General features: G+C 36.1%; 1 protein-coding gene across 24 annotated transcripts in view; it reads right to left on the bottom strand.

The window, feature by feature from the left end:
- The window catches only part of ncam1b (neural cell adhesion molecule 1b), a 117,198-nt gene that overhangs the window by 44,973 nt on the left and 46,869 nt on the right, over positions 1 to 25,356 (bottom strand). For 13 of the 24 annotated variants that reach the window (XM_048160133.1, XM_048160141.1, XM_048160134.1 and 10 more), the window contains exons 2-8: positions 17,619 to 17,693; positions 15,266 to 15,475; positions 13,704 to 13,847; positions 13,289 to 13,426; positions 9,615 to 9,732; positions 8,079 to 8,239; positions 7,293 to 7,435 (exon numbers count right to left, since the gene is read on the bottom strand). In XM_048160133.1, coding sequence (XP_048016090.1) covers positions 7,293 to 7,435; positions 8,079 to 8,239; positions 9,615 to 9,732; positions 13,289 to 13,426; positions 13,704 to 13,847; positions 15,266 to 15,475; positions 17,619 to 17,693 — 989 coding nt within the window. Of the gene's footprint in view, positions 1 to 7,090; positions 7,115 to 7,292; positions 7,436 to 8,078; positions 8,240 to 9,614; positions 9,733 to 13,288; positions 13,427 to 13,703; positions 13,848 to 15,265; positions 15,476 to 17,618; positions 17,694 to 25,356 lie in introns of all 24 variants that reach the window. The other 11 variants (XM_048160153.1, XM_048160152.1, XM_048160129.1 and 8 more) reach the window with 1 other exon arrangement.

Raw genomic sequence — 25,356 nt, 5'->3', positions numbered from 1 at the left:
GTGTTGCCAGCCCTCCACTGAAAATGAATGGGATCATGTCGCTTTGTCGCTGGCGGTGTGAACAGGGCTTTAGTGCACTTGAGCACAACAATGTGTCTCTGTACTGTGCTTGCAACAACAAAAAAAGGCAAGAACTGAACAGCGCAAGCCATTTTGCAAGAGCATCAGAAAAAAAACGAAACCCTTGCAGGGTTGTTATGATGACAGCAGGCTGAGTCTGCTAGTCTTGCAGCTTTCATTTGGCTAACTACCTCCCTGGAGACCCGCACGGGATAAACAGTTATGATCAATGCCTTTTATTCTGCAACACTGTGTAATTGCTACTAATTAAAGTTAATATCTTAGTATAAACTAGAGCCCTAGGCTAATGACGAATGTTTGAATGATATTTTCAAGCCTGATAAAGTACCAGAACAAAATGAACAAGCTGCTTATGTAAATGAAATGTTCAGATTATTGTTGACATTATTACACGATGATCATTCTGATTACATCAGGTGCCCGACGCCTCAGGGCTGCTCTGATCTCTCAAATGAACACAATGAACCTGGAGAACGAATCGCAGGTATGCATCTAGTAGATCTAACCGGCAGCTTATTCGAGCAAGAGTTTACGAACTCCTCAATAATGCACATTAAATAGGAGCTAATTTGAGGATCGCATTGTGTTTTGGTGATACCGTGAGGGCATTTCCAAATGCGTGAGGTGTTCATTATAAAATGCAAAAGAACATTTTGAAAAGTTTTGTGGTATGAAAGTGCCTTTGTCAAAATTCATTACTTTCTTAATGGGGTTGTTTTCTTTTTTGTTGCACGTTGGCTTTCTTTTATTGTGAGTACTAACAGTCTATTAATACAATAAATATGCAGCAAAGTTTTATTGAAATTACATTTTTGGCTGCTAACCTGTTAACCTTTCATACTTGTGATGGAGCGGCAACAGGGCATTCTTTAGGCAAGAGAAAATACTGCTGCGTTGAAAAAACGCTTCAAGCTGAATCTCTGAGCTCTGCTTCCACTCCACACTGCTCACTTCATTTATTTGGGAGGACATGCAGAGCAACAGCTGCTGCTCAGCCAGAAACAAATCAAGTTTTCAGCTGCTGATTTTTACTCTTATAGTTAGTGTTTTGTTGGTTGAAAGAATCCAATCTCCTTTTAATCTCACTCTAAAAAATGCTGGGTTAAAAACAACCCAAGTTGGGTTGAAAATGGACAAACCCAGCGATTGGGTTGTTTTAACCCAGCGTTTGGGGTAAATGTTTGCCCAACCTGCTGGGTAGTTTTATTTAAACCAACTATTGTTTAAAAATTGCTATATGGCTAGCTTAAAATGAACCCAAAATAGTTGGGAAATTAAAAACCAGATGCAATTAGAGGCAACAATAATAGACAAAAGGTGAATGTTTATTAATAAGCTTTAATATTTTATTAATATAAATGTAATAGTTTAATAGTTTATTAATAGAAATTTATTAATAAGCAATTTAATAAATGTTTATTGTTTAATAATTGATCATTGAACATTAATAAATGTTCATTTCCAACATACTTTGGGTTAATTTTAATTAAGCAATACAGTAATTTTTAAACAATAGTTGAGTTAAATAAAACTACCCAGCAGGTTGGGCAAACATTTAACCCTACCACTGGGTTAAAACAACCCAATTGCTGGGTTTGTCCATTTTCAACCCAACTTGGGTTGTTTTTAACCCAGCATTTTTTAGAGTGCTTGACTGGGCAGACTATGAACTTCTGAATCAGTGTCTTTGCTACTTTTTGCAACTTGGTTCTTAAAGTTACTGTATTTTTATAGCACAATTAATCATTGAATATCGACAGATCAAAGAGAAATTGACTTCTCGTTTGAAGTGAACCCCTTAATAAATTTCTTACAGTTTTTATATCAGATGTAATCAGAAATGTGCCACAAACAAAAAAAGTGATAATAGCACAAAAGTTGTATTTAACCTGGAAGATTGCATTAATCAATTCCCTCGTGCAGGACAGTAAATATTAACAAGGCCACTGTAAAAACCTTACGCTCCAGTGGAACTACCATGAGAGGGACAGTGTCCATATCTCGGTTTCATCAGATCAGCCACAGTTTGCAAAGAAACACTATTTACCAAGCTCAGGGAATAGGTCGCTTTTCACTCGCTGTAGGGTCACGGGCCAAATGGACAAAGCTATCAATGACGGCACTACCAGAGGGCATTGATCTGAAAGAGCATTGTGTCTGAAAACAAGAGCTGCCCTACACATGCCCTGCTCTCTCTGGAGTGTGTCTGTGGGGTTTAGGAATGAAACTGCTCTGATCTGACTGTTTTAATCACACTGTGTGTCCGTTTTACTACTGGTCTTCATTTATGTTAAAGGGACAGTTCAGCTAATAATAAACTATTCTGTTCATTTATTCATCCTCATGACATTCTAAACCCATATGACTTTCTTTATTCTGCTGTAGAACAGAGGTGTTTTCTAGCTATTTATTTGATAAAAAAAAAAAGTTATATTGTGAAATATTATTACAATTTCAATTAAGTTTTCAATTTGAATATATTTTTAAAATGCAATTTATTATGTGATGGAAAAGTTGAATTTTTAGCATCATTACTCCAGTCTTCATTGTCACATGATCCTTCAGAAATCATTCTAATATGCTGATTTTCAGCTCAAGAAACTTAATTATAAAAATCTAATTATTAAAAATCTAATTATTATCAATGTTGAAAACAGTTGTGCTGCTTAATATTTTTGAAATATTCTTTTTAGGACTCTTTGATGAAGAACAGAAAAGAACAGTCAAATGAACAGCATTTATTTCAAATAAAAATCCTTTGTAAAAATGTAAAAGTAAAAAAAAAAAAAAAAGTCTAAAAAATATCTTTTAAAAATACCTAAAAATATCCTTAAAGGATAAAACAAAAATAGATTTTGACGCAAAATTGTGAATTAATAAAGGCTTATTATTATTATTAAAAATAAAAAAATTATGTATAATTTACAATGCATACAAGACTATTAAACTTAAGTTTAACGTTATTTTTCTTAAATACATTGGCAAATATTTGTATTTTTTATTTTTATCTCAAATGTTGCTATATTTTGTTTTAAATGAAAAAAATAAATAAATAAAATTACATTAAGAAAATCATTAATTGCAAAAGCAGCTTGAACAGCCTGCTCAATAGTCATACAGCCAAATAAAAAGTCATACATGTTTGGCACAACACAAGGGTGAGTAAAAGACGACAGAAGTTTCATTTTTAATAATACTACAGATTCCTCAAAAGAGACCCAGAAAGGGAGGCACAACTGAAAAAAGACAAGACAGAAAGTGCCTGATGCATTGGCTCTTGTTCAGAGGTTGAATTCTCCTCTTGTCTTTCAACCGGATTGTGATAAGCTGTGGTCCGTGGCCAATTCTTTATCGCCCTGCGGCGCTTCTACCCTGCCATTTTTATGACCCGCTCATTTGTCTGGCACCTTGGTAAGTGGCCCAGAGACTGCAATATATGACAGTCCTCAACTCATTTTTTATTGACCCAACTATTACAATCAGAAGATAAGATACGAGCTAGGTCTTTCTGAGGGAGAAAACATTCATTTTAAAACGACAGGAAGCTCAAGACAGTGAACGATTTCAATGCACATATGAACGCGAGTGTAATACATGACACCAGCTGTGTAAAAGAGGGAACGGAGAACGTAGAAACATGCATCATGCAGAGCAAGAAGATCTAAAGGTCTAGTAAATATTTTCAATAAACCGTTCTCACATCCTCGAGCAAAGAAATTATAGCATGACATTGAGTTATTAAAAAGGAATTGCTCATCTGAAGATCCCAGTAAAATACTGTTGTGAAAAAAAGGTTGTGCGAACAAAAAAATAATAAAGTCCCACTTCAAGCATGTGATGTTCTGTATAGCACAGAGCAACAGCAAAGAAACAGCCAAGTGACACATTCAAAAATAATTAGCAGTTAAGGCAATTTGCTTTTCACAAGTGACTATTAGAAACACTAACTGTTGATTGTGTTTTTCCAGACTGCTTAGGTACAGTCAGCATGAAACAGAATTTGCATTTAACTTCAGTAATGTGACATTTCTGGGCGATATTGATATGCAACAAGGAAAAGAATATGTAGAGTGGGATTTGAATTCACCTCAGAAATGTTTAAATATTATTTGTTGTTATGTATATAGTACATCACCGTTTAGTTGTACAGGTAAACACACTCAAATCCTGTTAGCTATTTGATAATTGACTTATATTTTCCTGACTAGACTAGACTAGAAAAAAATAAAATAAAATATTCTTTCTGGAATAACATGTTTTTATAAATCATAATCATACACAATAAAACCAGGAAAGTGTATTGAGAAAATAAGAGAAAATAAATATGATCAATTTTGATTTCATGAAAGACAATCAAGAGAGACAGAACTTTTGAAATATTATTTGTTGTTGTTTCTATAGTACAACACACTCAAGTCTGATAACTATTTTGTTACTGATTTATATTTTCTTGATGAACAAAAAAAGCTAAATAAAACCAACTAAATATTTTAGGCAGTGCAAGTTTTCCATTTTAATGTTTAACCCTCTGGAATAACATGCACTGATAAATCATACCTAAAAAAAGAAAAGAAAAAGGAATGTATATTAAAAAAGTAATATGATCAATTTTGATTTCATGTTGACTGAAAGACAATCAACAGAGACAGCTGGTCATACTTGATGCTAACAAATAAAAAATTATACAGCCAAAGCAACCTGCTAATCATTTTTGTAACCATGAAAAAAATACATGGTGATCAACACAGGCCAGTGAAGAGATGCTAGCAGTCGTGACAACCCAACACCCACATGAGATGAGCAAGACTGGACAAGACGACACACAGAAAATGACAAAGCGGTCCAACAAACAGCTTATATAAAACATGCTCCTCCAGGAACCCTGTGATGACGGTGACTCGGCATGATCAAAATCAGGTCTTCAAAGAAATCCTTTATTTTGTATTTACCTCAAGGATAGAAAACAATAGCTCTGTTCCAAAATCTTTTGGGCTGCTTCACTGTCGTTAACTAAAATATTGTTATCATTAACTAAAAAATTTATATAATTAATAATAAAGCTGAAATACAAAATATAAGTATTAGATGAAAAACTTAATCTAAACAAAAATTTAAAAAAGTACTTAAATTGCTAACTAAATACAAACTAAAACTGAACAATCTAAAATATAAATAAAAATAAATTAAGCCTAAATGAAAACATAAATTAAAAGTAAATGAAAATATAATTAAAAGTACATATATATATAAAAATACATGGTGATCAACCATGCAAAAATCTTAGGCCACAACCAAATTTGTTGTTTTAGCAATGTTTTGATGACCATCCATATTTATTTTTCGGTCTCTTTATTAAGATACAAACAGAAAATACAGGAAATATGTACACACACAAAAAAAATGGCTTCTTTAAGCAAAAATCAGTATTTAGTGTGACCTCCTGGACTTCTTTCAGTTTCTCAAAGCAGAAACTTCTCATCATATTTTGAAAGTTTTCTTGGCCTTCCAGTCCTTTTTCATTCCATTTAGGTTTAAGAGAGCCAGGTTCCTGCTGTTGCGCAAGTGTAAGTGGAGGTCAATAAATACTTGCCACTTTAGCCTATAGAAGCGTTTTTTTTCTGATTTTTTTTTCTTTCTGATTTTTAATACTGTATACAAAATTCCTGTATTTAAGAGTCCTGTAAGAGTCTGAGAAATAATTATATATGGTCATTATACCATTGCTAAAACAACATCTAATGGTGGCCTAAGACTTTTGCAATATTACTAATATATATATATATATATATATATATATATATATATATATATATATATATATATATATATATATATAGCACCACAGGCTGCCCACTGTTGTTCAGTTGTCTAACTGCTGACATTTGCCTACACTGGATGAGAGTGTCGTGTTGTGTCAAAAGCAAATAGTATCCATTATAATCACTGACACTGTCTATACTAACAGTATACAGATCCTTGGACCCATACTCTACGCACAACAACAGGACAAATGGAAGAGTGAAAGAACGTTCACTTCCACGCGTCCAGTTTAAACAGCTTTGTACAGACTTCATAAGCATCCCAGTGTCGGAATCTGGGAATGCCATCCTGCCATACTGGACCACGTCTGAGGATTTTATGTTTGTTCAGAGCATTTGACTGCAGATTGTTTAGTAAACGAGGCCCAGTGTAATGGAAAGCTTGCAAAGAAACTTTCGCTGACAGATGAAGCAGCCAACTGTATTGGATCTGACAGTAGCTGTATCACAAACTGTAAGTTAATGATTTCATAATGCTTTGTCTGTAAATTATAGTTTTATATGGATCATTTATTTCAAAAGGCTTACTCATGTGCAATAGCGAGTGGCCGTTGATACTGTTCCTATGCAATGATGTTAGCTAAAAATAACAGTGGCCGTTGAAAGGAGTCACCTTAAGGAACATGTTAAAATAATAATAATAAAAAATCCATGTCATGGACCCTTTAACAATATTTATAAATATCCTTTTCTCTGCAATCTTGAATTGATTATTCACTGAGCTCATTGCAATACATTCTGGTATTGCCTTCTCTGCAAAGAAGAAATGCTGTGCTGCCTTAGAATCAGGTTAAATCAAGGTATCTTAGGCAGCAGCATAATTCATTTACCTAGCGTTTGGAACAGCTTTAGCGTCGGGAGCAGGCCTATGGTGCCAAAAAGCACAAAGCAGCACTAGGTTATGGAACAGAGCAAATGTAAGGCAATTTTTAGAGCTCATCCATCATCACTTTTCCTGTCAGGAACTGTTGCAATAGTATTGCAATTTCACCACCATGCATGTCTTTTTCACATATCAACAATTGCAGATAGTATCATGACTTGAAGAACTTCAGGAAATTGAAACACCAGACGGTCGATTAGCGAACGGCTTAAGTACGCAGACAACATCAGAGCCATTTTTGGAAAAACTGGAATTAAGAAACAGATCTAAGTGGCTCGTTACTATACCTGACCTTCTGATCTCATACCTGATAAATCCTCTTTTGGTGCTCCTGCAGACAAAAAGAATTGTATGCATGAAACAGCCAGAGGCAGGTGCACCATGACTCCATCACTGAACTAGCTGTTCCCTTGTCTGTCTGTACGACCATGATGAACATACTACTCTTCTAGCCCCTGGTCCCTCTACTAAACAGTGAGGAGACCCCATGCCTGTGCGTTTGGTGTTACCTGCTCTCCCTCTGTGAAGACACGGGTGCCGAAGCTCCAGGTAATGGTGGGCGTGGGATCTCCGGTGGCCTCGCACGTTAACGTGACCCGTTCTTCCATTTCTGTGGTAGTCTGGCTTTCCAAATATGTGATTTTGGGTTGCACTGAGAGGACACATTTTAAAAGGTTAGACTCCTCCAAAATTATATTCTTTGTTTATTCAGTCTAGCGTCGAAAACCTATATGACTTTCTTTGTGGAAAACAAAAGATGTTTTGCAGAATGATAATTCATAAATGGCATGTGAAGACATGTCAGGCCAAATTTGAAGTCAATGATGAAAACAGTTTATTACGTCTCTTGCCAATTATTTTGCCAATTTTAGGACATACAGATGTGTGAATGCAATTTGAGAGCAACTTATTTCAGTCTGTTTCTAACTCAAACTATCTTTTGACTTCAAAAGATTTCGAATATGATCATACAACTACTTCTAAGGTGATTTTTTTTTGTCATTTTTAGACCTCTGCCACATCCTTCCCTATTCACTTTCATTGAATGAAGGAGATAAATATCTCTCTTGTGTTCCACAGAAGAAAGTTAGTTACTTAAAGTTTGATAGAAAAATTTCAGTTGAAACGTTTTTAAAAATATCTTTCACAGAAGAAAAAAAAAAGCCTATTTCTTTAAGGTAAAAGAACAATATAGTCATGCAACTACACCTTTTTTTCTGCTGAATTTCTAACATCGACAAAGTGCTGTCAAATCTCTAGACTCCTGTGAGACTCCAACTCTCATGGATTCTTACCAAAGACTTTAAGGCTAAGTTCGTGTTTGCTCTCCCCAGCTTTGTTCCTAGCAATGCATGTGTAATCTCCCTCGTCCAACTTTGTCACATCTAGCATTGTCATCTCTGAGCCATCTTCATTGAAGTTGTATTTATCCCCACTCTCCAGTGGAATGTTGTTCCTGAGAGGAAAGAGAGACACATCTGAATATTTTTCCTTTCAAAGAGCCTGTTCCGTTAGACTTACAATAATAAACTTTATTTAAAGACATTTTTTGTTACAATATAAATAAATAAAAATATAATAGTGGATAATATCTAGTTTAATAAAAAAAAATAAAAAAAAATACAATAACAACAACAATAATAATAAAAATAATTATTATCATTATTAGGGCCCAATCCCTGAAAGGGCAAAGGCGCTATTGTTATCCTCACGGTTATTATTATTACTATTATTATTTTCCAAGGTTTTAAGGGCTTTTGGGGCCCTTATCGTGCTCAAAAACTCTTGAAAATTTGGGTCAGAATCTGCGGCCACTAGGCCGGGCCAAAGCTAGGATACAGTGTGACAGGGTAATGTTATATATTTATACAATTCACACCAAACTTTCTTAACTTGGTGCAAAGACATTAAAGATGTTAAATTGCGAAAAGATATTGGATATCTCAAACTGTGTTAACTGGGACTAAATTAATGTCATTGTAAATGTTGCATACTCAAACTATTTTAAAATATTTTTTTTACATTTACATTTAAATGCATATTGCCCATCATGCACAGTTGCCCTGAAGCCACTAAGGTGGCAGTGACACCAGGGCTTGGGCCCATCATCGCTGCTTGCAGCTATATTTATTTATACTATTATTGTATCCTGGGCCTGAAAACCAATAGAACAAAGAATTCCTTCTAGATTCCTTTGTGTCAAACTATTATTTTATATATAAACACTTCTACTGAGATTTTCCTGAAAAAAAAAAAAAAAAAAACAGTATAAAGAAAATCGGAAACTCTGTTAGCCAACCTCTTTCAGCTGAATGGCTTTTATTCTACTTCTATTTGCCCCTCTATTAGTGGTCTTTGTGCAGACGCTCTTAAATTCATTGGATACTTGACCATGGTGGTGATCTCTTGATTTAAGGTCAAACAGGTAATAAATATACCATAACCTTTGTCAGAGGAGAGGACCTGAGTTATTCTGGGCCAAATAAACACCTCCTTCATCCCATCCCCCCAGCACAACCAAACAAAAGATCCTTGAGGCGTGCTGTATCATCCCGAGGGATTTGTGTCTCACGTTCTCTCCTCCAAAGAGAAGAGAGAGTACGCACACCCGCTGAGAACACAACGCTGGTTGAGGAGAGATCCGTACTTTAAAAGTACTAATGGTGTGCTTCACTATTCCTTGTCATCCACAAAAGTTCTTCATTTATTCAGAGGCTTTTTCATCTTGCTTTAAACTCCTAATCCAGAAAAAGTTGTGCATGCAGCAAAACTAGTGTTTCAGTAGTGCCTTTTTTCTACTGGGGTGATTTTGAGAAAGAACGTGGGCTTACCGCACCCAGGTCACCATCGGGTCAGGAAATCCGTCAGCATCACAGGCCAGCAGGGTTGAGAAGCCCATGTCAGCGGTGGCATTCGTTTCTGCTTGACGGATTCTTATAGTGGGCAGGACTGAACAGAAAAAAGAAAACTGCAGGTTTGATATGTGGAGCCGAATATGACTCAAATCTTAAAGGTGGGGTTATTTTTAGTATTTTCAAAAACGCTGTTGGACATTGTTGATATTTGAAATCAACCCAAACAAACCCACCACTCTCTTCATTGCTCTGCCTCCAAAACTCACACTCCAATCCTAACCACCCTGCTCCGAGTCGGTCTCGAACCCTGGCCTGATCACTGCTGGCAGGCAAGGCGATTGCACTAACAATGAAGCTAAACACTGCATTCTCTAGCGGTCGTGCATGTGCAGTGGTTTACCTGGCCTCTGTTACACACGCAATGCGAGTGGATGTTTGTTTAATCACAGCTGACGCGCAACAAAATTCTTCAAGAAAAATAAAGCGCGGTTGATGGACGAACGACAAGGAAGCACAAAAATGAACGCAAAATACACAAGATTAAATACAAACAAGAGTTCGTTGTTAGTCGCCAACAGCAGCACAGCAGCCCCAGACAATCAAAACCCAGTGTTACTCAAATGTGAAGGGGAATCAAAGCAGCCTCCGCATCCGTTTTCAGGCCTGGAAAGCTTTTCTAAGGGTGTTTTCACACCTGTCGATCGATTGCATTGTTCCGAAACAGGGACTAAATTTGTTACGATGTTGCATTTTCTTGGTTCAGTTTGCTTTCACAAGGCAATATTTCAAAGCGCACCAAAATGTGTTTATGTAAGTCACATTCATGTACAACATCCCCTTATTGGTCAGAGTTTTCTCAGCGTCATCCGTTAAAATGATTGACAAGTTGGCTCCATGAGCATATTGTGGCTTTTTTTGTACTGTCGAGATACACGCAAACACTATACGAATCTAGCCGTCATGATGGCCATTAAATTATATTCATATTAATTCAAGCATGCTCTCTCAGTATCTCTCAGCGCTGTCTAGTAGGCTAACAGTTTCGAGACGCATTGAAATACTATATAAATGTTATAATGCAGCAAGAGCGGGAATCAAGGCTTCATCAGGACAGCGTTTTTGCAGACTTGCACAGATAAGCGCGATTGCACAACATTTTAAGATGATGAGGTGCTCTTTGGGTTTTAACTGCAGTAATTAATGTGCTCACTCACATAATCAAACACTGCTGCATTTTATATAACGCATCTCCCACTATCAAATATGATATCTTTTGATTCGTTGGTCCGTTGGGTCCGATTTCTTTCACACCACAAGTGAACCGCTCCAGAGTTCTCTTTGCAATCAGGCCGCCAGGACCTGCTAGGACCACCTTGTGGTCTCGGAGCCATTGTTTTGGTGCGGGTCCGAGAGCAATTGCCATGTTCACATATGCCTAAACGAACCGAGCCAAGAGAGAAAACGCACCAGGTTCCGAAACAAAGGCACAGTTGTAAAAGCACCCTAATATAAACATGGGTCCTAAAGCGCTTGCCCAGTCATAAACCTTCATTCCAGTAATATTCTTTTGAGCTCTTTTGTATTGTGTCCCATCTCTCTTTCAGCAGTTTTTTTTTTTTTTTCAAATCTCCCTCTTGCTCGTTCTGTCTCCTCGACCGTCATACGCCCCCTGATGCTGACTGGTTACACGTTTGTTGTTGGTGTCGGCCCGACTAACTTCCAAACAGTGTTTTTGAAAATCTACTTACTCCACCTTTAACACTACATAACACTTTTATTTTACTTATAGAACACTAATATACATTTTCAAATTATTTCTGCCTTAAGGCAACATTGTACCATTCTCAAAAAAAAAAAAAAAAAAAAATGTTTTCCTACAAAATAAGAAATTGTTTTTTAATAATATTTCACACATTGATAGTCCAATCACTTTAATGAAATCTCTAACTGAAATACTCTAACATTTAATCAGAAATCAAGTTTTATATATACACATGTGCTGCCTGCGGGCAACACCATAACATTGCAAAACAAGAAATTAGCACTTTACAGAAACCTCCTTTGGAATACCAATATAAATATGTGCATAATGGGCACAAAAAAAAGAAAAGTATGCAACTTTGACTACATTATGGTACAATGTTGCCTCAAACCTCAACATGTACATTTTCATACATTTTCAATTATGCATATCATATAGTTATTTAAAATTCATGTTTACTCTTGCATAAACATGGATCAAATTTTGATTTTATGAAAGACATCAACACTGTTCAAAGGTTCACTTTGATAACATTCACAAAGAGAATATGGTACTGCAGCACATCTAACACCTCCTGAAAAAGGAATCAAGTTGGCTGCCAATGGATAATATAACCAATTTTTGCAGTTCTGTTAGTAAATATTTGTTCTTCCTCTTGATAAAAAGGGACTCACAAATTAAGTGCTGCATTTGTTGCTGTGGCCTGCACTGTGGTCGCTCAAGCAGGTAACAACAACATAACAAAACCCCACTAAGGAGTCAAATTACACTGAAACAAGGAAACAAACAAACAGAAATGCAGACATAAGAGGTGAAACTATAGTACCAGGTTTACAGCAGGAAGGAAAAATACAGCAAATAAAAAATAAATCAAAAGGAGATGAGAGAAAAATGTCTCTGGAGCAGCTGGAGAACAGTTATCTCAAAAACCGTCTGATCCTTAACACAAAACACTGAGCCTTTTACTAAACCTCAACACCAACAATCAAATGCTGATCAAATACGCAGCTCAATATTGTGATATCTTGTTTTAGCTAATCAAAAGATACAGTTAGCACTATGCTAAGCTAGTAGGCAAAGCTGTTAGCTTGCAAACTGAAAAGACAAAGAGAAATATATATATTTCTTAATTAAGCTTTGGTAACCTAATTTAATCTATGTGATTCAAAAATACATTTATTGATTTTTCATGTGGATAAAAAAAAAACAAAAAAACTTTGTAAGGCATACTATAAAAGCTTGTTATTGTGACTTTTTCTCTCACAATTCTGACTTTTTTCCTCACAATTGCCAGTTATAATGTCTGAATTGCAAGATATAAACTCACAATTGCGAGATATAAACTCACAGTTGCCAGTTATAATGTCAGATTTGAAAAATATAAACTTACAAAGTCAGAATTGTGCGTTATAAACTCAATTGAACGATATAAACTTGCAATGGCCAGTTATAAAGTCACAGTTCTGAGGAAAAAGATTTGTCGCAATTCTGACTTTTTTTCTTACAAAAAAGTCAGAATTGCAAAAATAAAGTCAGAATTGACTTTATAACACAATTCCGACTTTATAACTCAATTCTGACTTTTTAACTCACAATTCAGTTTATATCTTGCAATTCTGACTTTATAAATAGCAATTGTGACTTTATACCTCACAATTCTAAATTTGTAACTCACAATTGCTAGTTTGTATGACACAATTTTGACTTTATAACTCACAATTGTGAGTTTATATCAAGCAATTTTGAGAAAAAACTGCGAGATAAAAAGTCGCAATTAGAAATTTTTTTAAATTTTTTATTCAGTGGCGGAAACAAGCTTCCATAGCATACAGTATGTATGTAATTTAAGGCAAGCGCTACAGGTTCAGTAAGGTGAATAAGAGCTCACCGTTAACAATCACTTTAATGCTGCGGAAGTCAACCTCTCCACGGGCTTTAATGCGGCCCTCACAAGTGTACACCCCCTCGTCTGTCTTCCTGATTCCTTGGATTTTGAGATGGTTGTTATTCAAAATCCTGAAACGGACTGTAGAGCAGAATAAGGGTGAATTCATTTCTTGCGGGTTTGAACAGATGTCTCTGAAATTGCGTATTAAAAGCACAGGCAGATTTATCAGTTTTAACACTTTTTTCATCTGTTATCCCATGGATTAATAAAGTGCCACATTTCTGAGAAAGAAGCATTAGGCTGCATTAATGATCTCATCAATTTATTAATGAACGCAAACAGTTAGAGTTAAACAATATTAAATCACCCTTCTTATGCAATGCACAATTTTTTATGTTTAAAGTGGAAGACTTACCATCTTTTTCAAACTGGATCTTTGCACCTTTGTACTTCCACAGGACAGTGGGTGGGGGTGAGCTAAAGACGTCACACACAATAATGGCATTGTCCTTCTCAGTGAACTCTTGAGGTGATGGGACATTTGTGAAGGTAATTTTTTCTAGAGGAAAAAGAGGAGTTCAGCAGCAACTTCAATTTATCATGCAATCATTTATTTTGTATTGATGTAGCCAATAAAACAGTCCAGAACAGTCAACTGAACACTGTTAAATTTAAAGGACTTGTTGTAGAGTGAGCGGATCTAACTGTTTAGTGTTGATAATGTAGAATACCAGAAAATGAAACATAATGTTTACAAACATTATTTCTTAATGTAATAATAAACTGTGACATGTACACAAATTTGGACCCGGTGTGACTTATTTTCTGGAAAATACACTAAGCAGTAGGGCTGGGTATTAACAAATTTCATGATTCGATTCAATTTACAAGCTTGTGATTCGATTCCAATTCGAATGCTGTAAACTATACATGGGAGTCATGGGGACTACATTACTATATAATATTGAAGGTTAAAATGAACTGATTTGTTTACATTACACTCACTTATAAAAATAAAGTTATAATACTAACTTTACAATCACATAATTATATAACTTCTACAGTTCACTTTTTTGAAATATTAACATTTAACTGGTCATAAAAATTCGCAAAAAAATGCATTAAATATCAAAGAACATTAAAAAATTGTAATGAATATGTAATATGGTGCATATATTTAGCAAAATGCTCCTCTCTAAAGTTCTTTTTCTAGCTGACTAATAAGTTTATTGATTTAACAAGTTTTTTAGTCACTGAATATGGTTTTTCTAAGGTAAATTTGACGTTATGTGACATGCTATAAGCTGTTGTATTGACACCTTTCAAGATGTATTGACATCTTTCAGTAAGTTGTACTGTATCTTTTAACCTGTAGATGTTCATTCATATTTATTTTGTGCTGTAACTGGTATTAAAGTGGAGGAGAAGATCAGTTCAGGTGCCCTTTGCGCTGCCTCTTCTCTTGAACTGATGCGCAACAGCGATCTGTCACGCCACATTAAACAGCGCCAAAATGGTATTTATTTTCTGAATTTCGTAATAAATGGAAATCTGAGACGTTGTTTCATATCAAAAGTAACAATGCACAAAGTTTATTGCGATTTATTGGATGGGAGGCACGCTACAATGTTCTATTCATTCATCAATTGCAAACAGGATAGACTTATCGATTCTTGGGATTTAAGAATCAATATCAGTTTGTAAAACTGAGAATCGATTAAAATTGAGAAATCAAGATTTTTTACCCAGCCCTAGTAAGCAGAAGCGTAAGTGTGAATTTAAACAGTTGATGGTACTAGAGAGATTGAGATGGACCCCATAATTGGCACCAAGAATGTCCAGCCTGTGTGCCAAACTTCATAAGTGCTTGCCATACAACTATATAGAATGGCACAATTAAATTTGTGATGTCAACTTTTGAATTTGCGTTTTCTATATATTCTGTCAGCACAGATGAATCATAAACAGGTATCTTACGGTATATCTTCAGATTAACTGTAGCTTCAGCGTCCTGATCACCACTGCTGGCCACACATTTATACGTCCCGGCGTTGTCGACCTTTGCGTTGTAGATGGTAAGAGTGGAAGACGTCTCGTCGTTGCGAATCACGCTGACGTCTTGTTTGCCGGGCTCGATTTTCTCCCCGGTTGGAGCAAACCAGTCGATTTCCTTGGCCCCACCGATAACTACAACCCAAACCAAATGAACATATCAGCATTTATGGGCTGATCTTGTGTATCAAATGTGTCATCAAATAAATCACTCTGTCCAAAATAAAGCTTGTTTAACATCCACAGAGCAGAGATGAATCAATCAAAAACAAATCAGGCTTGATGAGATTGAATTATTTGCGTGAATCAATTGGGATTAGGTGTCGCAACAGCTGTCAGAAGGCAAAACCTAAAACTTCAACCGATTCTCAGGTTACCAGTCTATTACCCAAATCAGTGGACCGTAGGACACAGCTCTGGTGAAGACTCGAGTGTTGAGAGCAATTATCAGAGCCGCTGTTCCACGCCTCTGAGCCTTCAAACGAAACCCAGGAGAGTGGAACCAGGAAAAACGGTTTTCAAAGTGAGATATATGCACACAAAAGGTTTAACGTATTCCTCTTCTAAGCCTTATTCACATGGGTCTCGTTTACTGGGTGATCCTCAGTGATATTGCTGACACAGGATACCATCAGTGACATTAAAGTTGAATTTCCAGTAGTGTACTATTTCAGTAAATGAATCATCTAGAAGATTACTGCTTTTTTAGGTCACAAAAACCAAACAAACTTCGATTCAACCTTTCAGGATCAGACATCAGGCCACTAAAATGGTTTAGCAGATTTTCAGAAGGGGACACACATCTTTAAATACTGACAGTAAATGACTATGTCAGCAACAGGCGATCAACAAGTAAACAGATGATCCCATCAGGGGACCCCTTTCCTAAAATATAAAAGGAAAAATATATATACTTCACCAGATATATATATATATATATATATATATATATATATATATATATATATATATATATATATATATATATATATATATATATATATATATATATATATATATATATATATATAGACACCTATTTATATTGTGTGAGAATAGTAGTAAATGTGATATGAAAATAATATATTTGCAAAACTAAATAATTAATTGTTTATTTGTTCAATAGGCAAAAGGAAATAGTATTAAGTTTGTTTTTAGCAACCTACTATTAGTTAGATGTATAATTTAAATCTGTTGGGAAACATCAACTCAAATTCAATTTCCACAATAAATATTGTTCCAAAGCAGTTTTACAAAGAATATTGGCTTAAATACCCCAGAAAACAAGATAAACACAACAGTGGGCGAGGACGAACTCCCAAGAAAGATGCCTACATTAAAAAAAAAAAAAAAAAAGTTTGTATTTGCTCCCTCTCTCTCTACATACACAGACACCGCCATTCAGAAGTTTGGGGTGAGGAATTAATACTTTTATTCAGCAAGGATATAATCAATTCATTAGAAGTGACAGCAAAGACTTTTATAATGTTAGGGGTCGTTCACACAGAACGCATTTTTGTATTCCATTGCGCTACTTTCCCATTGTTTTCTGTGTAAACACGCTTGATGGACCTGCATGACCGTTAAACTCGCGTCTCGCGTGAATGGCCCCTTACGAAAGTTTCTTTTTTAAAATTTCAAATCAAAGAAAATCGCTGCTAAAAATGCAACTTTGCCATCACATGATTACATTACATTTTACAATATATTAAAATAGAAAATAGATATTTTAAACTGTGATAATATTTCAATATATTCATTTTTTGCTATATTTTTGATCAAATTTAGCAAATGACACTATTTTTATTACCTTCATTTCTCTGAAATCGTCCACAAACCCATAACAATCCCTTTCCTAGCTTCTAACCTAAATTTGCCTGTCCTGAAGGAAACACATTTGCTCATAAAGCAGAAAATGAGCAGTGTTAATGTTTGTGGTTAAATGACAGCAGGAGAGAAAGAAAGATTGACAGTAATATGCAATACAGATGGATAAACAGACCCATCACAGTTTGGTAGGCAAAGAACATAATGACAAGTTTGTTGAATGCCAAATATTTTATCAATATCTGATTCTGAACCAGATGTAACCTGGTTGCCTGCCACTCGCTTCGCCCACACCGGAAACTCATCGGAACAAAATCTTGCTCCTTGACTAAGGCTGAAATTATCTAAAAAACAAAGCGCTGCGGTAATCGGTAGAAGCTGAATAATTGCAGAAACTCCTTAAAGCACTGTAATGAGGGCCGGAAGGTTCCTGGTCAATATGAAAACTTACCTTCACACAAAAAGAAACGAGACTCTCCAACACTGATCTCACTCTGTGCAGGAGTAATATCGACCTGCAGAGAAACTGAAGAGAGAGAAAGGTACAGTATTAGGATTAAAGAACACATCAAACAAACCTGCTATAACAGAGCTAAAGCCGGTCAAAAAAATAAATCATGATACAACACGCAACTGAGAAACTTCTCAAACTGTATTTCTCCACATGCATAATTCAGCAGTCTCTGAGAGCACTTTTCATTAATTCCATGCAAGCAGCTGATCTCTTCACTTTTACAGCCGCACAAGTAACTATGGAAACCCCTCTGTCATAGGCTCTTCAGATAAACAACGGCGCGTCATTTTGATCCGACTAAACGAGAGGCGACAACAGAGAGTGAAGCTAACAAGCTCATTGTCAACTCGGCCATTTCACCTCCTTAGAGTTTTGCAGGTTCATTTATTGCCTTATTGCCGCTGTGTCTGACGGTGGCATCAGCGCATTCAGCACTATGTCATAAATGCATCCCATTACGCTGAGATTTATTTCAGAGAAACTCTCAATCCTCACTTAAACTCATTCTTAGCTAGGCCAAAAAGCCTGTTTGGTTTTAAAAACTATACATCTGTCCGTTTTGTCCTCAGAAACTCTAGGAAAGTAAAGAGTATAAACAGATCAATATGTTTCAATTGAGGAAACGTAAAACCCAGAGCTTGGGCGTTAACTTCAGTGAGACCGTTACTCATTTCTCATTCATATGTCGGAACACAGGGGATGTTTGGGAAATGAGTAAAGACAAAGAGAGCAGATTGAAGACAAAATTGATCCTCTCACAGATGGTGGCCTTTAGTCTTCTAGGTAATTTAATAAATGGACAAAGCCGGACGAGGGTAAACCTCAATTAAATCAGCATATTCAATCAATACAATTGGATGTTTGTTGTTCTTTGTGGAAGGGCCATTTATTTTATGTGTCTTCACTCATTTATAGTCTTTATTTAGATAAAAAGAACAACTTTAATCTGTAAACTTGGCAAAGCAGTCAACACAAAAAGGCTGAAGTTCTGCTGAGGACAGGATTTTAAATTAATTAGCCTCTCATTAGCAGGGCATGCTGGGAGATGCATGGTGACACTGGTCGTGTGTGTAATGGACACAGACCTCTAATCTCTGAAGTCGCCGCTTGAATTCACTTTAAAGAATTACTAGAACAATGCTGCCTACAGTGATCAGTTTTGTTCTACTAAAGACAGATTTGACTACACTATATCAGGACCATTTTAGAGAAAAATAATAATAATGATAATAATAATATATAGATATATGAGTACACCCTTCACATTCTTGTAAATATTTTATTATATCTTTTCATGTGACAACACTGAAGAAATGACACTTTGCTACAATGTAAAGTAGTGAGTGTACAGCTTGTATAACAGAGTAAATTTGCTGTCCCCTCAAAATAACTCAACACACAGCCATTGATGTCTAAACCGCTGGCCGCAAAATTGAGTTCACTTATACAGTATATATTTATTTATTACACACACAGGAAATCAAATTATGCTTCAAAATGATATCTTCTGAAATCATGCTGTAACTTTCAGACCTGAAAATTTCTTTCTATACAGACAATTTACTGAACTTCTGCAACTATATTTATGTCAGAATGATAAAAATCAATAATGCTCACATTCACATGTCAGCAAAGTCTATTTGGTGATCACAAAATTGGGTTGCCCAGTTGAGGAAAAAGATGATGTTCTTGGCTGTGTGTAGCACATACAGCTCTTATGAAGTATACCAATGTTCCACATTAAAGAGCCACAAAATGGTATTTATTGTTTAAAACTACTTAAAAAATTACAAAATTTGACATTTGAAACTTTGCTTCATATCAAAAGTAACCTGCTCTGTCTTGTCTGTCGATGCATTGCGAGTGTCCTCTTTGCTCCTCTTTGATGTGTAGCATGAGAAGGGCATGGCAACAGTAACTAAAGAGGGCGGGTATTTGTGAACGGTCAATTGAGTCTGTAGAACAGAATATTTCATACCAGGAAGAAAGTAATCAATTCTATTTTGTGGAAGTGAACAGCTATTGATGGCATATAATTTGCCTGTTTTAGTATTATAATGCATTTCTCATTGCAGCTGACCTCAGCAGAAACTGGTTTACAAATCAATTGAAACAAGTTTGTTCCTTAGTGACCAAAAAAAAAAAAAAAAAAAACACTTCCTAATTTCTGGACTTTTTGTTTCATGTTTAAAAGAATAGTTCACATTTTATCTTTTCATTAACTCACCCTCATGACATTCAATATGACTTTATTTTCTTTTGTGGAATATAAAACTGAATATATGATGACAATTTTTTTTTTTTTTCAATATAATAAAAGTGAATGAAGCCTGTGGTGGTCAAGCACCATAAAAGTGGTCCACATAGCTGGTGAACTAAAGTCACCTCTATGTGAGAAACAGACTAAAATTGGCTGAAAATCTTAACATTTACTTCTGCTCAGATCTTTAAAAAAAAAAAAAAGCAGTTCACAAAATCAGTCTAAATGATTAGTTCATGAATCAGTCTGATTTAATTCTTGAGTTCAATTCACTGACTCAATCCAGTTTCACTGGAAGGGAAAGATAGTCAGTGAATATCAACTTGAATTTCAGTCTGATATCACACAATAGAAGAAATGTGGTGAACACAGAGAAAGCTTATGGTAGTTTTATGATACTTTTATGGTGTTTTTGCATCATTTTTGAAGCTTGAAAGCTCCAGTATCCATTCATTGTAAAAAGCAACCAGAACACTTTAGAAAACGATCTTCTTTTGTGTTACACAGCAGAAAGAAACTCACAGGTTTGAAACGACATGATTGTGAGTAAATGACAGATGTCTTTATCTGAGAAATCAATGGATGTGTGAATAGTGTTTCATGCACTATTTTTTAGTAAGTCGTGAGTGTGCTGTTGTGATGAAGGAGCTCTCTCGCTCTCTCTCTCTCTCTGTGTATGTGCGTGTTTTTGTGATTAGTGGGGACACAAATTTGTATAATGACATGGGTATTACACTGGTATTAAGACGTAAACATGAACTATGAGGACATTTCATTAGTCCTCATATTTAGAAACATACTAAATAAAGTTTCATTAAAAATGCAGAATGTTTTCTATGATGGGTAGGTTTAGGAGTAGGGGGATAGAATACAGTTTGTACAGTATAAAAACCATTACGCCTATGGAATGTCCTCACTAAGATACCAAAACAAACCTTTGTGTGTGCATATGTATTCGTGACTGCAGCTGGATGTGTCTCTGTCCTCACAGCCCCACCCTCCCACCCAGACACACATCATTTCACCTCATCTGTTTATCACATCTAAAATGACGCAAATGTACAACATTTGAACATTGTTGACAGCATTATTTTTGTATGCCATGTTTTCTATGCAAATATTTGAATGAATCATCTTAAATTTTAGCATTTGACTTCCCATATTATTTGAAATCCTCTTTCATATTTTCCTCTGGGAAATCAAATGGCCCTGCAGAACTGTCACACTGAATCTTAAAGTAAGAGATAAAGAGATTCACAGGCATTTCTTCCTCAGTATCACTGCTGGAGACTGGGAATACCTGAATTTGTGCTATTTTCTACAACACAACTGAACTGCATGTAACCAGCTGGGTTAGTACTAGATGTTGATTTCAAATGCACTGCCTGCAGTCTGGCGGTGGTCTCATGGGTAGGTTACCATCCCTTAAGGAAGAGTTTCTTCATGACAAAAGGAAAAAACACCATGAGAAATGTCAGGGGGGAAACCACATCTGAAACCAACCGTTTACTAGCAGTGCGGGAAATCAGAAGCATAAGAGACTAAATCTAAAGTCTGGAGTGAATGCAGAGATGCTACATTCACACAGAAAGCTTTAACTGGAATTAAAGGTGCAGTAAGCAAATTCTGAGAAACACTGTTGAAAGTGGATCAGACCGTGTGAAGCAACACACAACACAGGGGGCGTATACACTCATGATGGGGGAGGAAAGAGTGAGCAAGAGGGAGATTTGTAGAAAGACTGTAGAAAGAGAGATGGCTGAGAGACATTACAAAAGAGAAAAAGTCAGAGGAATATCACTGAAAAAAAAAAAAGGTTGTGATCAAGCAAGAGCTTTAGGGCCCGTGTTAATATTAGAAAAGCACTGGAGAGACCAAAGCAGGAAGGCCTGAAAATGGATGCAGAGGTTGCATTGTTTCTGCTCCATATGCAAGTAACATTGATATTGCTATGTTTCACAGAACCAAGATATGCTGTTGTTGTCATTTTAGCTATAGTAACAGGACAGTCTGGAGTTGGAGTGATGCTGGCGACTAACAATGAGCTCTAGCTTGGATATACTCTTGTGTACTGTGTGTTCAGTTTTTGTTCTTTACTTAATTTTTCATGAAGCATTATTTTGCTTTGCTTCAGCTGTGATAAAGAGACATCCAGTCTGCACCTTTAAGGGAGGTTGCATAGAAAAAAAGAAAGAAAAAAAATCCCATAAGCATGTAATTTCCACCACGTCTTCGTATGCCATATATACTGTTAAAGTTTGGGACAATTTAATTTTTTGAAAGAAATTAATACCTTTAATCAGCAAAGATGCATTAAATTGATCAAAAATTAAAAAATTATTTATAATGTTACAAAATGTTACATTTTAAAATATATTAATATACAGGTGCTGGTCATATAATTAGAATATCGTGAAAAAGTTCATTTTTTTTATTGTAAATTATTTTAAAAAAAAAAATGAAACTTTCATTTATACTAGATTCCCTACATGTAAAGTAAAATATTTCAAAAGTTTTTTTTTTTTTTTTTTTTTTTTAATTTGTTGATTAGAGCGTACAGCTCATGAAAGTCCAAAATCCAGTATCTCAAAATATTAGAATATTTACATTTGAGTTTCATTAAATGACCATCCCTACAGTATAAATTCCGGGTATCTCTTGCTCTTTGAAACCACACTAATGGGGAAGACTGCTGACTTGGCAATGGACCAGGAGACAATCATTGACAGCCTCCACAAAGAGAGTAAGTCACAGAAGGTCATTACTGAATGGGGTGGCTGTTTACAGAGTGAAATATCAAAGCATACTGAATGCAAAGTTGACTAGAAGGAAGAAATTGAGTAGGCAAAGGTGCACAAGCAACAGGGATGACCACAAGCTTGAGAATACTGTCAAGTAAAGCCGATTCAAACACTTGGGAGAGCTTCACAATGAGACAAATGAAGCCGGAGTCAGCGCATCAAGAGTCACCACACTCAGACATCTTCAGGAAAAGGACTACCAAGCCACTTCTGAAACAGAAACAATGTCAGAAGCATCTTACCTGGGCTAAGGAGAAAAAGAACTGGGCAGTGAACAGTGGTCGAAAGTCCTCTTTTCAGATAAAAGTAAATTTTGCATTTCATGTTGAAATCATGGTCCCAGAGTCTGAAAGAAGACTGGAGAGTAGGGTTGGGTATCGTTTGAATTTGAACGATTCCAATTTCGATTCCTTGTTTCGATTCCGGTTCCTAACGATTCTCGATTCCGATTCTTTTAAGAGGCAGGGTCAAAAAAAGTTTAGGATATTTTAAATGAGCTAGCTAACCAACGGTCTTTCTAATAGTCTGACCTTCTCCATCAATTTTAATTCTATGAACTTTTTACTTTTTATGAACTTTACTATGAATTTCTCACAGGGCTGTTTTCAACTACAATATAAATATCAAATCTATGAACTTGAATATAAATATTATAAATTATGAATATATTGAAAACACATTTACACATATGAGAGTATGGCTGCATTTACACTGCAAGTCTTAATGCACAAATCCGATCTTTTGACCATATCCGATTTTTTGGCCAGTGTGTTTACACTCACTTTAGACGCGACTGGTATCTGATATCTGTGTTTACATGACTTCCTGCCCCAAAATGATCGTCACTGATAGTTTTAAATGCACATAGTAGATCCTCGGGTTTTGAATGGCCGTGCTATTAAAATTATTTATATATTTCATGGAGTGGCCATGATTAGCCTGTCAGAATGGATAAGTTAACAGCTGTCATGGATGTATTGCAGCGCGAATTCTGACTGAATGGATATAGACCGGAAAATAAAGGTAATTTGTGTTTGATATTTTATCTACATTTATTAGTTTTAGAATTCCGTTTTTTGAATGAATTCGAGCAAGCAAGGGAGAGAGCGCGCGAGAAAAAGAGCGCTACAGTGAAGCTTTTGGATTATAAGAAAAACAACAACACGGCGGCCTTTTAAATTAACCGGGCAAAGTTTGAAATTCAGCTGCTGAATATATGTGTGTGCGTAATTTCTTTCACATTAGAGAAAGTTCCCACATCAATATAGAGCTGCGAATTTTTAGTGCGAGTGCATACATGCACGTCTGCTTCATAATACAACACTGAAGCTATATTTTAGTGAGCAAACGTGCCGCCCTCGCCGTTTGATGGCTTGGAATTACAATGGGAATCGGATATGCGTGTTTAGACGTAGGTCGCATGTTCAAAGATCGGATATGTATCGGATTTAAAACAAACCACATTTGGAAGTGGCTCAGATCGGATACAAAAAAAAAAAAAAAAAAAAAAAAAAAAAAAATCGAATCTCGTGTGGATTGCCAGGCTTGGGGGTCGGAGCCAGAGGAAGAGGCAGCGGAGGACAGTCGGTGCAGCGCATCAAAGACATTTATTTATTTCTACTCCATGAACACGGAGGTGCTTTATCATGTCCGACGTGCACCCTCCTATGCACGAAACAATCTTGCCGCAAATGTTGCATTTTGCCGAGATTTTGTTCTATTTAGAAAAGTGAAGCCACACTTTGGACCGCCGACGCACGCTATCCATGTTCGACTCGCTCGGTTATGCCAACACTGCCGGTGGACGCTTCTTCGTTGGTGTTCAGCGGTTTCTTCTTCCAGTCGGCGGACTGTGAATCGAAACTAGGAATCGAAATTTAAACTTTTGAACGATTCCGGGAAAATCGCAAAGCTAGTCCCGGTTCCAATCAATACTCGATACTCAATACCCAAGCCTACTGGAGAGGCACAGAATCCAAGCTGCTTGAAGTCTAGTGTGAAGTTTCTGAAGTCAGTAATGATTTGGGGGGGCCGTGACATCTGCTGGTGTTGGTCCATTGTGTTTTATCAAGTGCAAAGTCAATGCACCCATCTTCCAGGAGATTTTGGAGCACTTTATGCTTCCATCTGCTGACAAGCTTTATGGACATGGTGATTTCCTTTTCCAGCAGGACTTTAGCACCTGCCCACAGTGCAAAAACCTCCTCCAAGTGGTTTGCTGACCATGATATTACGGTGTTTTATTGGCCAGCCAACATGCCTGACCCCTGAATCTATGGGATATTTTCAAGAGAAAGATGAGAAACAGTCGATCCAACAATATACAGATCATCTGAAGGCTCAATAGTGCCTCAGCAGTGCCACAGGCTGATCACTTCCATGCCACACTACACTGATGCTGTAATTTGTGCTAGGAGCAAGTCATTTGCTGTAATATGTGCTGCCAACCAAGTATTGAGTGCACAAATGAACATATTTTAAAGAACTTGAACTTTTCTGCTTTGAAAATCCATTTTTTGATTGATCTTAGGAAATATTCTAATATTTTGAGATACTGGATTTTGGACTTTCATGAGCCGTACGCTCTAATCATCAAAATGTAAACTTTTTCACA

This window comes from Megalobrama amblycephala, linkage group LG16 (genome assembly GCF_018812025.1).
Source record: "Megalobrama amblycephala isolate DHTTF-2021 linkage group LG16, ASM1881202v1, whole genome shotgun sequence".
Classification (NCBI taxonomy): Eukaryota; Metazoa; Chordata; class Actinopteri; order Cypriniformes; family Xenocyprididae; genus Megalobrama; species Megalobrama amblycephala.
Note: the sequence above shows the minus strand (reverse complement) of the source record. Positions and strands in the feature narration are given on the sequence as shown.